This window comes from Musa acuminata, chromosome BXJ1-1 (genome assembly GCF_036884655.1).
Source record: "Musa acuminata AAA Group cultivar baxijiao chromosome BXJ1-1, Cavendish_Baxijiao_AAA, whole genome shotgun sequence".
Lineage (NCBI taxonomy): Eukaryota > Viridiplantae > Streptophyta > Magnoliopsida > Zingiberales > Musaceae > Musa > Musa acuminata.
In genome coordinates, this window is record NC_088327.1 from 2,103,385 (window position 1) to 2,121,621 (window position 18,237).

The following is an 18,237-nucleotide window of genomic DNA, read 5'->3' on the forward strand; positions in this document are numbered from 1 at the left end:
TTGATCTGATTCATTTTAAAAAATGATTTAATTAAAAATCGATTCATTTCAAATAAAGTTAAAAAGATAATCATTATCTTTATTTTTTAATGATTGTATCATTATCTTTATTTTTATCTTTATTTTTCCGGTAAATTGCCCCTTTTTCTTTTTCACTTCAATATTAATATCAAAAGCATCGGCCATCAGGGGGTGCGGATTGAACGGAACACGCGCAACACGGTGCAGCAAATCTAACCAATGCGCTGCCCCATCGCACTGAAGCATCCCTTTGTCATTATTAGTGATGACGTCAATCTCCGAACGAGTGGGGCCAAGCGCGGGGTGCCTTTACGAGACGTGACGTCACTCATCCGGACAGCCTACATCGCGTGCGATTCGCGTCAGTCACGAGCAACTGATGCCACAACGTTGTTTACGAGTTCGCTTACGAGAACTGTGTATGAAGTGGCACCCATCCGGACGTGCCCTACTTCCCGGGACCCATCGACCTTTGGACTCCTGATTTAGACACGTCGACTTCGTAGCGCCAGTCGGAAGCTCATTCTGTATCATATTGTGGAGAGCAATACTTGGTTACCCGTTTATACGTTACTCGAATGTCTACCCGCGTAAGGATATGATTGTTTATGTGGGGTCCTTCTCCGGAGTCGCCACCACCCTGTTATTTAGGAAGGGGACTGCGGGCGAAGAGCCGGCTCGATTTCCGTTTGAGAAGCATGTAGAAGGCGGAAACTGCTGCGCTCCCTTTTCGCTCTCCCGTCACTCTCTCCGTTTCGTCGAGGGTTCCAAATCTAGTGTTCCTCGTTCCAAATCTAGAAGGCGGGCACTTGGATTTGGTCCGGAGATGGAGCCAATCGCTTCCGTTCTGGATACGATCAAGGGTTTCGTTCAATCCGGTGAGCAATTCGTCAAGGGCGCATTCCAGAGGTGCTTCGATCCCCACCGCAAGAACCCAGTATGGACGACCCTTTTTCTTCTTTTCTCTTTGAATCAAACCCTAATCGCTGTCTTCCTTGGCATATCTGACACCAAGATCTTTGCTTTCAAACGATCCGCTTCCATATCCAAAATTTCATTTGGTGTGCAGTGGTTTTGTGGGGCATACATGCGAGTTCATCTTCTTTATCTCTTCTAGGTTTACTTAGCCACACCGGTTTACCTGGGAAATATACAATATCAAGTTTGCAGTGTATAAAGTAAAAGTTGCTGAGTCGAGAAGGTATTCCGAACATTTTCCGGCAAGTTAGGAGAGTGTCGGAGTCATTTTGGAGTTACGATGTTTGAGTTAAAATGTCTCCTTGTGTCTCTTATGGCTTGAATCAATCTCAATTGCCCAAATGTAAATGTGTCATTGCAGTTTGTTGGCAGATTGATTTTTTCCTTTAGAAATGAAATTAGCGACAAAGTAAGATATGATTATATAGGCTTGCAATTAAGTTCATGTTGTCACACTGTTGAGTTCAACTTATTGGCTCATTCTAAAACAGTCATCGATAACTGCAAAATGTACCTTAAACTCACAACAGCCAAGTAGCCAACCTAAGTCTCTGGTTAACCTAAATGAGGTGATGAGACTAATTGATCTCTTAGTCGTTTGAATTCGACCACTCGAAGTCCTTGACTTGATTGTACCACAATATTGTTTTATAATGGTAACATCCCTCAATTCTTTTATATTGTGAGACATCACGGCCATGGTACAGCAACACAGGCAAACTAGGAGGGATATTTTGTTTTTCAGTTTTTAGTAATCAAGAGATAATGGTTAAATATGAAAAATTTTAAGAGGGCTTACAAAAACTTATGTGGTGGAGCTTATGTTTTTATTTTTATTTTTTTTGAAACTTATAGCTGAATTTTTTGGGCAGAGTGTAATAAGGAATGATGTGTTCTACAATATCGTGATAATTTAAAAGGTTACACTTAACTTTATCTTTTATTTTGTCTTTTTATGGAATCATTAACTCGAGTGTAACTTCTTTAGCATTCAATGCAATATTTTTGCTCTCTGATGTTTACATAGATGTTATTTGAAGCATTGCTTCTTTCTCTGGGTTCTTACATGTCACATGCATTTTTGTGGTACTTTTACTCTCTCTTACTCTTATTACTTTCAGATAGAGATTTTAAAGCGTTTGCAACGGGAAACATTTTCTGATTTGATGAAGATAAGAGATAGACAAGATAAAGTTGAACGCATAATTTCTTCATTCATGTCTGGCAAAGGAAACCCTTTCCATGAAGCTAGCACACAGTTGAAAGGGATAATCAACGTTGATGGTGCTTTGCTTTTTCAAGATGATCAGCAAGCATATCATGCTCTGGATAGTTCCAGAATAAATACTGGCATTGATTCAAGGTTTACTTTTAAGATTAATCTTAGACAGAAAGATGCTTTGTTTGCAGAGTTTGCATCTCATCAGAACACGTATCATGGCAATGGAGTTACTGGCAGCCCTCTTGTACTGTCAAAAGTGATGTATCTGGCGAGTATCAGTGATTCGCTGTCTGTGATTTCAATACCATATGGAGCTACTTGTAATGATTTCCTATATGATTCAGATCATACACAGGTAAAGTTTTTCTAGTAATGAGATTTATCTGTATGCCTCTGGAAACAATATTGTTGCAAATTGATCCATTTATAGTTTTGACAGGGTGAGTGCCTTACTGTTAGGCCACCTTTGTTCAATTTGTATCATGCTTGTGCGGTCGGCTTATCTGTTAAAACATCAAATTTTGCTGCTGCTTTTGCTGAACTGTTCTCTGGTTGGAGAACAGAGATGGGTCCTGCTAGTCACAGTAATAAATTGAGCACGTTTGGGCAAATATCCTTTCAAAATTTTGGAGAAACTAGATTCACACTGTCTGGTGTGTGGCACATGCCAAGATCGTTCTCTCTTCCAATTAGGCTTTGCCGTTGCGGATCCTGTTCTAAACCAGATGAAATGGAGCTAGCATTTCCTGTCACTGGAAGGCGGTCAACAGGAAGTTCTGGTGGATCCATCTATATGTCAATAGATATTGATGAAAGTTCAAAATTTGGGGTCTGGTTTGAGGTACAGAAATTAAACCCAACTATAACAAAGTGGGCTCTCTCCTTGTCTGACATGCCAGAAAGTGAGATTGGATGGGGCATTACAGTGGAAGGAAGCTCCAAAGGACAATCTAATTCAGTTCTGTTGGAGAGTTATCTAAATTTTAGTGTGGGCAAAAAAGCCAGTTTGCAGCCAGGTCTGGCCTTTATCATTGACGAGAGAAGTCGAGCACCTGCACTGGTGTTTCGGTCTATGTGGTCTTTTTGAATTTTTTTTTGTTAATGAAAGCTTATCATTAGTCATGAAAGGTTGGAAATTACGGTGATGCTGAGGTTTAGTAGGCACTTAATCCTCCTGAACCAGGTTAGACTATTTATTTGTTTTTCTGCAGTCTTGTTTCTCTCATAACTATTTTGTTATATACTGTGATAAAAGAAAATATCAGTGCAGATGTCATTCTTTTGTCATACAAAAATGTTCCAATATTTTCCATGTTTGTGTGCCATACATATATTGGATGCCCAGGATTTTTGTTATTTTAGCTCAATTCTTGTGCTAATCGCAGAACATGTCACTGTTTCGTTTGATCAATTGTGCTCTTCTGTGAAAATGTCAGAAATTTTATGCTTTTCTGTTGACCTTCTGTATGACTGATTTTTTAGCTTTGGTAAGGCATCTTTGGTCTTTTTGAGACTGTGCAATGTCAATTTAGGCAATAAACGAGCTTACTTTTATTTATTCTGCCAAGCTACCACTTGGATACTTTTTCTTTTCCTTTTATTTTAGCTTAATTTAAAAGTGGCATCTTTACATGGATCTGAGAGATGGTTATAATTCCTTTTCTAATCTTTTTGCATAGTTCTTTTCAATTAATAACTTTTAAATTTATGATTACTTACGGTTTTCTTGTTGTTGTATTTGCACATCTGCAGTCCATCACAACACTGATACATGAGTAGAAGTGCAAGTTCAGGCATCAGGAATTCTGATAGTTTTTCTCAAGGAATTTTGAGTTCATGGACTGCTAGAGACTTTAAAGGATATGAGATGAACTTTGTCGGGGGGTTTAAAATTACTATGCGGACTATGTTAAATATGGTCAGTACTGTCCCACATGGTCTGCAAGACTATTACCAATTTCCATTGGAAAAGTAAATTTTGGCTAATTATTTTAATCTAGCAATTTATATTTTCATGGGCAACTCTGCTCAGATGATGTATTGGTCAAACCTGTGAATTCATTTATATTGCAAGTTCAATCTCGACTTATATTTTTGTTAACTATAGGGACATAGTTTGTCTTACATAATTTCTGTAATTAAGATATAATCCTCTTACAGTTATTTAGCAACTCAATGCAAATCATTGTTGGAGTCCAAAACTTGATATCGATATACAAGAAGAATTAAATTTGTTTTCTTTTTTCTTTTTATCCTTCACGAGATTATTATTACGAGTGATGTGATGGATTAGGAATTAAGAAAAATTAAAAATATCTGTAATCTTAATGATTGATTGTTTTGTTTAGTTCTTATCTTTTTATTGGTGAAAATAAATGAATTAGGATAATAATTAAGAGAGTCTCCAATCAAGATAATTTTTTTAAAATAATTTTATTATAATTAATTTTTTGATAATTATTATTAAAATTTAATTAAGTCTATAATATATCTTACGACAATTAAATGTATCACATGTATTGTAAGTTAATTGACTTTTTAAGGGATAAACTAATTGTCTTTGGCTCATAATCATATAAAGTTTTCTTTTATATTTGCCAGAAAGTTTCTTGATGTGATCTCCCAACTCAGAAAAGGTCGTCATATTTCTTCTTCTAACTTCGACACAGCCTGTGACTTGAATTTGATTGATGCCCATTTGGTAGATGGAGATTGGTTCGGGAATCTCTGTTTTGGTTGATCAAATTACCAAAAGTTAGCCCATTAAAATGTTACTCGTCGCAAAATTGTAATCCTAATTGTTTGTAGATTCATATATTAATTGTGATTCATGTAAATCATCATAGTCCTGTCATTTTCTGAAATCGGACATTGGAAGATCATTGCAAGGCTAAAGGAATCGCTGAGGGAGATGCATTCGTACCGCAGCCTTCCAAAACCCCTCGAATCCTCCGTCTCATCGTCCTTGCGATCGAGCTCTCGATCAGGCCTGATGTTATCCGCTTGATATTAATGTGCGTGCGAGAGAGCCAAATGAAATCAGCTTCCGAAGAAGGATTCATCTTTAACATCGGATTCGAGCTTTATAGTGTGCTGATGAGGGATCGATGGGTTCTTCTCGATGGTCGCTTCAGAGGTTTGGGGGTGGGCTGTCGGTGTTCTGATGCTGGAGGAAAGATTTGATGGAGATCCTTCTCGGGAACCATCAAACCTTTGGAAAATAAGCTATCTTTGGGAGCTTTAATTGCTCTCGCGTTTTCTGAAGCACAAGCTCTCGAGTGTGACATCCTCTTCTCCCAAACCTTCTTGTCGGCATCTTGAGCTGCAAACCTCTGCTGATGTTTCTCTGAATCCTTCTTCTTCAGTCGGCGTGAAAATGGCATCCTGAGAACAGCTCGGGGAGCTCCCGAACGTGGCCCAACTGGCGGGCCTCAACGCCGTGCAGCTGATCGGGCTCATCGTCCAGGCGGCTAACACTGCCCGCTTGCACAGGAAGAACTGCCGGCATTTCGCGCAGCATCTGAAGCTGATCAGCGAGCCGCCGGAGCAGCTCAAGGTCTCGAGCGGCTTGAGGATGCGCCACGGCGGTCCTACATTCTGGCTGGACAGCTGTCAGAACCGGAGTTACGTCTACCTTCTTGCAATGGCTCAGAATGAGATTGATCGGTGCCTCAAGATTATGGTGAGGGTTCTGGCTTTCCATCCTCTCTATTTGTCAATTCCATGTCACATATTGATTGTTAGTCCCTACTTTTAGTATATTACAAGGTGATGCTTTGGTTTTTGTATACTTTGATGATGACATTGTGGGTGCAGTCTCTGTCAACAGATGCTGCATGCTCAACCTAATATAATGGGGGTTTGAAGAAGCTTGGATTGTTCTCTATTAATCGATTTAAATTTCTTAATAAGTTCTCTAAATGAGTCATAATGACTAAGCAAATGGCCTCAGGTTTGATGAGATAGATTCAGTATCTCTTGAGGTTTTGACGAGCTTTACTGTTGCTAACAGCATTGTGTTCCAATCATCTGTAATATGATCAGTTTTTTAGGTGGCTAAGGGAAACTTATCCAACCTTTTCCCCTTCTTCAAGGATGTTCTTTTGGCATTCTAGTGCCAAATCAAGATTTACTGTAAGTATAATCGACATGATCAACTCAAATTTTTTCTCAAATTATTACACTAAATATTTCATATACATTCTCATATGCATGTTCTGATTTAGTAGAACCATCTCAGGGACGGAGCAGCTCCTGGCCTCAAACCATGGCATGCTTCTGGGTCCAACTGCGAGCAGTGGATTCGTATCTTGAAGAGTCATTCTTGCACATATGAGCAATCTCAGGGACCAGTGGACCATCAGGGTTTGGATCTGTGAGCAAGGAACATACGGAGAGTAACACCTGCATCCAATCCATGTCGTAGAGAAGTTGAATACAATGTTAAAATCCAGGTATTCTCTTTTGCCTACTTGAGATTACTTGTGCATTTGGTACCTTTGAAATGATCTGAGCAGGATTCCACTGATCCTTGAGTATGTCCGAGCAGATGTTCCCATTGCTGTTGATGTTTGGATGGAAAACCTTCGTTTTGAATGCTACCGCATATGCCATAATCTCAGTGAACAGAGGACTTCATATGAGTTTCGAGTGTTGCTGATACCCTGGGAGGCTTGAATGGAGAGTCTGGAGCGAAATGAATGGTGACAAGGAAGACTCCACCACAATAAACTCAGTGATCATACTGCACTTAGCTTTCTGATTCTACTAGTTAATAAATTGAAGTTATTTTGATTCAAATTTGGAAAATTTGTACAGCAGTTTGTTTCAGTTGAGTTGCCCTGGGAAAAACTTGCATTTCCAACTTTGTTACCTTTATAAATTATGGGAACTAGTTGGGCTTCTAATTAGGAGTAAATTAGGCCCAGCACCATGAAGGCTACCATGACTACAGAAGTCGGAAATTTTAACTGCAGATTGCAGAAGCAATCTTGAATTGTGACCCGAAAAACCCGATTAAACTAGAGCACCAGACTATGACGGAAATTATGACTGCTGAAGTCAGAAATTTCGAGTGGAATAAGTTGTGACTTGAAAATTTAAGGAACCAACTTACCTGGTGGAGAGGAATACAGGAACTATAGTTTCATGTTTAGGTATTGACAATTATAGTTAGTGGCAATTGGAAATTATAGTTTCAATATATATTGGCACATAGTCGAATAATTGCTCATATATGTTTAATATTCTTTTTGTCTGTTATTGTTTTATGAAGGGATTTAGATGCTGCAAGCATCGTCAAAACAAATGAGAAATATTATTTTTTCATAGTACCAAATTAAAAAGGGACAATAATTATAAGGTTGCTCCTTTGAACTGTGGTGCTACACTTATTGAAGTTCCACGGTACCACTGCAAACCTTGGTGTCATGGTAAGGTTGCTCCTTTGAATGTGGTGAGCAAATTTTGATCATGAAAATAACTTCGATGCTTGTAGGGCGTAAAACTGGATATATTGATGCTTCCTATACCATGCATTAGCAAGAGTCTTATATGCATTGGGCTGCCTCATTTTTCTTTGGACAATGTCTTTTTTATGTGTTTGATTTTATTTTGTTATCAGATAGCTATGAACCAAAATTTACTAAAATTTCATGATATCCAGCTCGCTGGAGTTGTGGCTATTGAAATGACTGGGAGGGCCAACCATCAACTTTGTTCCAGGAAGACAGGTATTTGCTAACATGGTTCTTTGTAACTAGCTGGTTATCTGATGATTGCATATTGGATAACACTTTCATTTGTTGTACCAGGATTCATCAGTTTGCCCAAGAGAAGGACAACTTCCTGATGCTAAGCAAGGTTTAGCAAGATACCTGTTTACTCATTTCATCGTCCCAATAAATCTAGCACTTTGCATGCGATGAATACTGAATATTTTCCTTAATTTATTATGCTTGTCATTTTGGAAACAACAAAAGTATCTCACTTTACGTATATGACTTTATTTGAACTATGTTTTACATTATCTTTCAAAGTATTTCTCACTGATTAGGTGCAATATTACATATTCAAACTATGGTTTGCAGAATTTTCTAAGCTTTTCCTTTGAATTATTTGCCATGATATTTCAATATTTCAAATTCCATGGGGGTAATACATTTGTTCAGTAGATTCAGCCTGCAATTATTATTATATTCAGTGTTCTGTTGTTGCATTTATTTGAAGTACATTTTTTTTTGTGGGTTGCAAAGCATTCCTTTTGTCATATTTGCTTGAAAATGTCAATACTTAGAGACCCAGTGAGCATTCGTGGTCATTTTTCAGGGAGACTAAGTTGGTTATTATGGTGAATATGCTTGATTTTGTTCTTTGAGATGTTTCATGTGATTGATATGGACTACATCCTGTTTTAGCATCCTTTCAAAATTCTAAAGTTGATGATGAGGGGCATACTGATCATATACACATGCATGTATCTGTTGTTTATTGCAGGTGCGCCCCATCTGAGAGCCATCTTTTACAGGATGGGTTTGTCAGATAAGGATATTGTAGCACTTTCTGGCGGTCACACACTGGTAGTGGTGTTTCCATTATATCGGTAGGACACTGCATGATGAACTCCCAATTTCCTCACAACTCAATTGTTTTTTCTCTTGAAGGGAAGGGCTCATCCTGAAAGGTCAGGATTTGAAGGTGCCTGGACAAGCGAACCCCTCAAATTTGATAACTCTTATTTTGTGGAAGCAACACAAACTCGTATGAATGATCTTAGTGCCAAAAATGTTTTGTCAATCATTTTCACCATCTTTTAATTAGAACACTGAATATGTTAGAGAACCATACTTCAATCTGTGAATAAACAGTGAGTTGCTCAAGGAAGAAACCGAGGGACTTCTCAAGCTTCCAGCCGATGAGTCTCTCTTGGGTGATCCTGAGTTCAGACACTATGTCGAGATGTATGCTAAGGTAATTCTTGATATGTCCTGTACGATAAGGTTACATTATGATTCGACACTCGAAATACCAGCATGATTTCTTCTTTTCCTCATTTGAATATTTCGTTCAGATTTTGAGCCGATAAGAAATTTCCTTTTGCCAGGACGAGGATCTCTTTTTCAAAGACTATGCAGAATCACATAAGAAACTATCAGAATTGGGATTTACCCCACGACACACCGATTCTGCCACCAAAACCATTGCGAACAGTGCTGTATTGGCACAAAGTGCATTTGGAGTTGCTGTTGCCGCTGCTGTTGTGATCTTGAGTTACCGCTATGAAGTTACCAGGAGAAAATGAATTATTAGCTCAAGCTCACATATATAATACATCCAAATATACAACTCACATACAGAAATTATTGAAGTGATGGATTCACTGTATGCCACAATTTTAGATCTCTTTTATGGTCATGTGAAATTGTAATAGGCTTTAAAGTTTTGGATGCCATTTCAGACGAACAGAACTTTCAGATTTTGAACTTGTGATGAGCTTAAAGTTGTCTATATTCTTTTTGAAAAGAGATGCTGAATTGAATCATAATTAGACTCGCCGTCTGCATCGTATGTATACATGTTAACTTGATCTTAAACCCAACTCAGGTACAAATTTTTTCGTCTGAATTCATCCGAAATCCGATTAAAAGGATATCAAAACATTATATTACATGCGTCGAAACCGACTAATTATTTAGGTACCCAAATCAAATCATTATATATATACATATATTTTTATCCACTTGAATCCATTCCAATTCCAATTATGGATACTCGAACCCAATTTGAATGGATCATATGGATCCAAGCACTGTAAAGAACAAGATCTACTGCCATCGTTGCATTCCCCATGCTCTTGAATTAAACTGAACTGCCGGGCAGAGGAGTTGACAACAAAGTATGTGTTTCATTTCTTCTCGTCTCTCTCAAAGTCTGAGAACAGAGAACAAGAGACGAATTGGAATCTGGAATGGAGGAGATTCGACAACACAGCATGAATTTTGATCACCGATTCATGTTCTTCATAGTCGTTGACTGGTTTTTGATAGAAGCCGAGTTCCCCGATTTGAGTTCCACCGGTCTTCCGCTCAACTCTTTAAAGCTCTTACTTCTACAACGACTCCGCGACAGCATTCACAACCTTGACGAACAACTTCTGTCGGCACTCGTTTGGTCCATCCAAGCATTGAATCTGTTAGGTTGGATTGTTGGGTTTAGGACCGTGTCAAAACAAATCGAGACCAATAAGCGAAGTCAACGGATGCTCGGGTCCCGAAAGTGCAATGAACCTTCGTTGACTCCGTGTTTGGTTTGACCCACCACTAACTCCATCCTTTTCCCACCTACCTTCACTCCTTAATTTCGTTGAGTGGCCAGCTGGGTTGGATTTGACTGCTACCTATCGACAACAACAATTAACAGATCTACTACTGTACTTTTTTGCTGAAAAATTAGATCTATCTATCTATCTATCTATCTATCTATCTATCTATCTATCTATCTATCAGAGCACGTTTAGTTCGTGCGCCTAAAGATCAAGAGGAAGAAGAAGAAGAAGAAGAAGAGCGACGACCGTGGGATAGACAGAAGAACAGCAAAGGTTGGTCTACTCACCTTGAAGAAGAAGAAGAAGAAGAATGATGATGATGTGAGTTGACTACTGATCTTTGAAACATGAGAGAAATGGTTATGCCGGTTAGTCATCATCAAGTTAAAGGAAATGCGTATGTTGCGCATTCGTTTTCTATCGATCTGAAGTCAACTATGGGCCAGAATTCCAAACGGGGAAAGGTCAATTTTCCTTGAAGTTGGAATCTTTTTTTGGAGGATTCAATACTGCTGTTGATTCTTAAGACGATTGGAATCTTACAATTTGAAGTCGGGAAGATTCAAAGAAGAAATTTGACGTCTAATGTTCATTGCAAAGGTGTCAATAAGTCAACGCGAAGATGGCACAAAACATCGACACTAAAAAAGACCCAAAAAGGATTGAGGAAAAGAGTGGGAAAAATAACCATGCAAGCTGCTCTTGATCCTGTCCATTGCTTCCATGATCATATTGCTGCAAGTTGTTGAGATCACAATTCGTTGACTTTTGTAGATCTTCACAAGGCAGCATGAAGTTGACAAATCGACTTCACTTGAGTCAACACATGGAATCGACAACCAAAAATTGGAACCCTAAAATGTGGCTTGTTGTGATCTAGTAATACATCCAGCAAGTATGTCATCAATATCTTTCATAGTCATCTGAAGTATTTGGTGAACCTATCACATCATCACTTTTGCACATCCACAAACTGGACAAGAACAATAAATAATATGTCTCTACATGTAATCCGAGAATGTTTCATACCTCAGAAGTCCTTTAATCTTAAACTCAATCAACCAGTAAAGTGACGAAGAACATTCAGAATCTGAACAACAACAACAACAACAACAACAACAGAGACTTGATTTCCCAATTAGTAACTCAAAACTTGCCATCAGCATAGTTTTGGTTCAATCACTCATCACTCCTTATTTGCAGCAACCTTGCATTTCACTGATGACATGGATGCTTCGATTCTGGAAAGTGAGGTTGCAGGTGAGAAAAATTGATCTTTTTCTTCTCTTTAATTTCAGAAGATGTGTGTGTGCTGATTGTCTCATCAAATCGAGTTAATGGTATTAATTTGTATTATTCCAGATTGGATAGGATTAATGGGTCAGAAACTACTAAGTTCTTTCTAATGAGCACATTTATGCTTGACTGATAAGTTTGAATGGCTGTATTAGTCTTGAGTAACAATCAACTATGATGATGTTTAGTCCTATCAAATGGAACATGGTTGATCAAAAACAGACAGAATCCAGTGTAGGGTATGGAGATCCAAGTGTAGGTATGGTCTTCAAAGACTTGTTTGTGCATGTGACACTTTTGTTCTGCATTATTGTTGGCCCTACCTAACTCCAAATGATTGTGACAAGAACTAGTTGTGGAGATATTACACAAGTCCTTGTCATATACTGGGAAAGTTGGAAGATCAGAGGAGCTCCACTTGGATGCTGTTTTGACTCTTGTAGTGAGTGGCATATGAGGAGTGGAGTAGGGAAGGAAGGTAGGAGGGCCAGAGACAAAGAGAAGCATCAAGAGAAGTGGTGGTGTGGGGAACACCATAGAAATATTATTGACAAGAAGGCCAAAAGGCCATACCTACCTTGTCTACTTGTAGCATAACCTGCACCACAAGAATGTGGGGAAAGGACTTGGCAGATAAACCAAAGTCCACATGAGAAGCACTACCCACACCATTCCCAACTCTACTTTCCCCTACAACTTGTCTTGTGCTCCCTAAACTTCTCTTTCTCTCTCTCTCACAAGAAAAAGAAAGAATGCAAACACTGTGTAGCAATTGATAGGGAAGACTGAATTGAGTCAGATTGCATGCTTCCCTATCTGTGAGTGGGCAGTGGATGGGGTTTTTTTCTTATTTAAATTGGGTTTGGATGTTCTTTAATAGGATTTGAAATTAGGTTAGAGAGAAAAATAGATACTTAGGTTAAGGATTCAGACAAGAATTACACTTGTAAGGCTTAAGAGTGTGCTTTACATATGTGTATATGAAAGCTGATTCTTAGTATCAAACCAATTAGAGAGACCTTCTTATTGAAGAGGTGCTGCTGTGCTGTCTCTTAGAACACACTCCACAAAGGAATTGGAAGTCATCCAAATGAGATGATTGTAGGAGGTCTGTGGAAGACTCTCAAATTTAGTCCCTTGTGAATTGGTGTATGGCTAAGGCCATATCTTTGGATAAGAAGACACTACTCAATTGTCCAAATCATAAATAGAACAATCATGACAAGATGAGATCAAAATGTTTTTACTGTAAACTATAATCAAACTTTAATGTTTGGACCAACTTTTCTTTTTCTTTTTTTTTTGGGGTCTAATTAAACAAGTGATGCCATCCAATATGTCTGATTGAATCAAACTTATGGTTTTGTTAACTGCTAATTGCACAGATTCAGTGAGTTGGATTGCAATGATTCTAATAAATGGTTACATTAAACAAGATTTGACCAGACATAAACTGATGCATGACTTGCTTTGAGTACTTCTCTAAGACTTCCTTTTGCTGGCCATTTCCAATCCAAAAATTAGGATCAAGCTTAGGTCAAAGTAGATCTACCTAACCATCCCAAACTTTGCACAGAAAAAGTGCAATTGATACTTTAAAATAAAAAAAAAGGCTTAGTAGTAGGTGAATATATATATATATATATATATATATATATATATAGAGAGAGAGAGAGAGAGAGAGAGAGAGAGAGAGAGAGAGAGAGTAAAGTGAAAGCTCAACATATGGTAGGCCTATGGTGGAGTGGAATCATGAGGGTTCCATGGAAAGCCAAGCAAATGATTTGGGATATTTGGATCCACCACTCTTTGTTCACCCTCTCAAGACAAATTATTTCTTATTTAGCTAAGTTTGTCTAGATAGATAGAATGGTGTTTTCTTTCATATATTATCTTGAATGAATCCTAATTATTCGACACATGAGAAGACGGATATCAAATATATTTCACAAAATGAATATTGATCTATACGGAACTCAATAATAATAATAATAATAATAATAATAATAATAATAAAAGATTCACATAGTAAACTCTAAATAACTAAAATTATATAATTATTATTATCGTTGTCGATGTGCCAGTGCCCGACACATGAATCATATTAGTCCTAAATGGATATCAAACAATCTAAACATGAATGAGACCAAATGTTTACAGAATTGAATAAGATGCAGCTGCATCCCGACCTCTGTTGATGCTCATGGAATAATTCTCCGTTTGTAAGACGTCTATATGAACTAATTTGGGTGCAAAGTCCACATAGGGGACCCCTCGACTACTTTGTCTTTCTCATGGAATTGATATGGTGGACTCGTTGGCTACATGAAGGATAAGCGTTGACCATGGTTAGCTTCCGTAAAAGAGAGGGAGCTGCTGTAGATGTAGCCTACTGCATCTGCAACTTGGTTTAAGCCCATGAGATCAATGTGAGCACTAAGTACACCAAAGTCATGGATGTTTTTAATGTAGTTTGTCTTTTCCTTTGTTCAATCTCTGTATTCCCATTGTGTCTTATTAGCACTGTGTTCTTTAGAGAGAGAGAGAGAGAGAGTCTTACTGGTACTGTGTCTTGGTATCTTGCTGAAGACCTACCTGAAGTGGATGGTATGATGACGTGAGAAGTAGGCGCAAGAATCCTCTCTCTCTCCGCGCTTCCTTTTTCCTTCAACGTGTGTTGAAGAGACCTCACAAACATCCAACTGGTTTGGTTCCTGCCGTACTCAAACGGCTATAAATTTCCATCCCCGGTGTAAGAGAGGGGGACTGCACTGCAACAAGGAGAGAGAGAGAGAGAGAGAGAGAGAGAGAAGAAGCGAGGGGGAGGAACATGGGGAGATCGCCATGCTGCGAGAAAGCTCACACCAACAAGGGTGCATGGACCAAGGAGGAGGACGAGCGCCTCATCGCTCACATCCGAGCCCACGGAGAGGGCTGCTGGCGTTCCCTCCCCAAGGCCGCCGGTCTGCTCCGGTGCGGCAAGAGCTGCCGCCTTCGGTGGATCAACTACCTCCGCCCCGACCTCAAGCGCGGCAACTTCACCGAGGAAGAGGACGAGCTCATCATCAAGCTCCACAGTCTCTTGGGCAACAAGTACGTGTTCGATCAGCTACCACAAGAACTCATCTCGATGCAGAGCTGACTCTGTTCCTCGTTGCAGATGGTCGCTGATCGCTGCAAGACTCCCCGGGAGAACGGACAACGAGATTAAGAACCACTGGAACACGCACATCAGGCGGAAGCTACTGAGTCGAGGAGTGGATCCTGCGACCCACCGGCCGGTCAACGACCGTCCGCCATCTAACATTACAATCTCCTTCGAGAGGAGAGAGGGGAAGGCGGTCGGCGGCAGCGAGGAGTCATCGGTATGGCAGCAGCAATCCCAGCGTCCAGACCTCAACCTGGAGCTGTGCATAAGCCTTCCCTTCCAACAAGACCCCCATGAGCTCACCAAGAGGGAGAAGAGCCTCTGTTTCAGCTGCAGCTTGGGGTTGCAGAACAGCAAGGAGTGCAAGTGCCGAGACTTCTCCGGCCTCAGCAATGGAATGTTGAGCTACAGAGGACTGAAGATGAAGTAAATGCAGACAAAAGACAATCTGGGATAAGAGATGAGGGAGAGGAATAAGAGGATCTCTTAGCTTCTAATTCAACAGCCTCTCCCATTTCCTAGTCCTATTTGGAATTTGGTGTTTTGTTTCTTTTGTACAATTATGAGCAGATATAATACCAGATGATCAGCTACCATGAACTTTATACTGATCTTGTGAATGCTTCTTGTTTCTTACACATAGGGAATTTTTGTTCTATTGATGTATGAAGGTATCTTGTTATATTATCAGTCAATGTATGTGGATAAGAGACAAGAAGCCAGAAGGAGAGGAAGGCAGGTAGCCACTCCTAATAAAGAATGGAGAGAGAGAGAGAGAGAGAGAGAGGGAGGGGGGATTCAATCCAACTGAGACACTGTAACTTCATCCATGACGCTTTTGATAGCCAACATCCATCAAAAGCAAAGAAAAAGTAATAGCTAAGCTTTTCTTATCTGACCTGAGGTATCATGAAAAGATGATGTCTATCTCTTGTATTAGAATGGACCCAACCCATGAAGAGAACATGACCCTACACAAACAACCTACTTGACCAGTTCCTACCCAACTCTTAATTATTAGATCTTGACTAGAGAGAAGAAAAAGGTGTTGTAGTTTAAGGTGGAGCATTATTTTATTGTCTGTATTCATCATGCAACTGTGAGCAGTTGGGAGAGAATGTTGACCTAAAAACAATTTCAATCCCAAATGAAATGAATACCTAAAAAATACAGTATTGGATCATTGAACATGTTTTCAAGCACTTTGCTAGTAACATTCAAGCCCACCTTTAAGTGTGTCTCCTACTTGTTTCATCATTTTGGTTGATAGCAACCTTTACCCAATCATCAAGTATAATACATCATTTGGAAAAATTAATCCCACTCTCAGTGTGCCCTCTTACAACTCTTCATAGTTTAAGCTTATGTGAAAGGGAATGGAGAATGCAGTGTCTTTGTTTATGGGTTGCACATGGAAGATTCAGAGGTGGAGCTTGAGACACAACAGAGGCCTAAAAGCTTTCAACTAAGATCCAAAAGAAGTGTTCTTTTCCATCACCTACCTTGCACTTTTTCAACAGGTTGGGTAGGCTAAAGAAGCTTCCATGTTCCATTTTATCTTTCTTTGTTCTTAGCAAAAGGATGGGATAGTTAAACCCAACAACTACTGAAAATTCCATGTTCTATTTTCCCATCATAAATCTGTGGGGATGAGATTGTCTTTACCTCCCATTACACTTATAAGCTATATTCTACTGCAGCCCATAGGTTTTGTTATTAGCAGCACAAACTATTGTACAGAGGGTGACATTAGACCATCAACAATTCTAACTCCAACCAATGACACAAGGAGGACACCTAGCAGTCCCATGATACTGTAACACAGGTTTTAATAGTTATCAACAAGGCAAGAATACTCTTCAAAGGATGCTTTTGGAACTTAATTATAGTTTTCATTGGCATGGTCACTTTGTCAGTATTATAATGTGGCACTAAGCAGCTGGCCAAATAATACTAATGCTCAGTTGTAAACTCTGCTTGTTCTGTCACAATTGCTTTGGTATAATTATTCACTCATTTTTAATTAATTGAACTTGTTTCATCTATATCAGTTTGGTTTCCAACTTCTACTACTACTACTACTATATATATATATATATATATATATATATCTCCTTGAGCAATGTTCTCATTTACTATTGTAATGTCCATGGCTATTGTCTTCTGCCTATGCTCATACAGACTCTGTAGTGGCAAAAACATTTTTTGAAAGCAAAAGCTGGACTCCATAACTTCTCTTCTGCAGACTGTTCTTGTTAATTTGCAGCACCTACCTTAGGGTACAAGCAACAGAGTTTTATATGCTTTTCCAATGTGAATCTCAACCTCTTAATGTTCTGCTACTAATGAGAGTTGCAACCAAGGCCAGGAAGGTAAAGTTGGTTCTTGTCATTTCAATGTGGGTCAAGTCTTGGATAAAGGTTGTCATATCTGCTTTCCTAACACCATTGGTGGTTGGCAAGCATCTTTTTAGGTCCCTTGACATCAAGTCAGCTGCATGTGCATTGCATTGTTTCTCTGTTTCCTTCAACAAAAAGATGATCCAAGAAAGTGATCTTTTTGGCAACTACATGTTTAATGTGTGAGTTGTTCACCAAACAATAAATGGAGAATGGGTATCATGTGAGGGGTTCAATAGTTCAATCCTCTCATTGTGCCATTCGGTGGTTTCCATTGCATATATGTTGACACTTCAAGAAATTTTTGTAGCCCACTGCTAGTGCAATTTCCAATTTTTTGGTGTTTGAGATTGAGAGAGAGAGAGAGAGAGGGAAAGAGATCCCTGAAACAAGCTGAGTAATACCTTTTTCCTATTTTAATTAAAATGACAATATAAGGAAGTGCAAAGTGATGAGTTGCTGTATGATAAAGGATATTGGGCTTTAATGTTAAAATACTCACATAAAAACAGTCACTGATGTTTTCATATCATCCATATCATTACAAGTTCTACTAACTAATCAAAATATATTAGTGAATTGCATAATTAAGGTAGTGGTCATATATATTTGAATAGTCAATAGAACATCTAACACAAAATAAAAAATCAGGAATATGAAGCAAGGATACCTCACCAAATCTTTCAGTGGAAAGTATGTAAATCTCATCAGGTCTTTTTGACATTTCTGTTCTAAAATTCAGGAGGTACTCTTCAAAGTCAAACCTATCAAATGCACTGCTGTAGACCTGGAGTGTTTGGCTGTGGGAAGGTAGGCCTTGGAAGTGCTATCTTATGAATTGATAGCTGAC

The 18,237-nt window shown here is 38.9% G+C and overlaps 2 protein-coding genes across 2 annotated transcripts; both read left to right on the forward strand.

Annotated features, from left to right (window-relative positions):
• Window positions 1-687: 687 nt before the first annotated feature.
• Window positions 688-8,799, forward strand: LOC135582369 (uncharacterized). Its single transcript, XM_065090043.1, has 9 exons — window positions 688-958; window positions 2,121-2,576; window positions 2,661-3,404; window positions 3,974-4,139; window positions 5,100-6,355; window positions 6,462-6,675; window positions 6,771-7,953; window positions 8,035-8,083; window positions 8,717-8,799. The coding sequence occupies exons 1-3, from the start codon at window positions 848-850 to the stop codon at window positions 3,306-3,308; spliced, it is 1,215 nt and encodes a 404-aa protein (XP_064946115.1). The 5' UTR covers window positions 688-847; the 3' UTR covers window positions 3,309-3,404; window positions 3,974-4,139; window positions 5,100-6,355; window positions 6,462-6,675; window positions 6,771-7,953; window positions 8,035-8,083; window positions 8,717-8,799.
• A 5,761-nt stretch (window positions 8,800-14,560) lies between these two features.
• LOC103979472 (MYB31 transcription factor31) lies at window positions 14,561-15,593 on the forward strand. Its single transcript, XM_009395637.3, has 2 exons — window positions 14,561-14,933; window positions 15,001-15,593. The coding sequence occupies exons 1-2, from the start codon at window positions 14,671-14,673 to the stop codon at window positions 15,416-15,418; spliced, it is 681 nt and encodes a 226-aa protein (XP_009393912.2). The 5' UTR covers window positions 14,561-14,670; the 3' UTR covers window positions 15,419-15,593.
• Window positions 15,594-18,237: the final 2,644 nt, after the last annotated feature.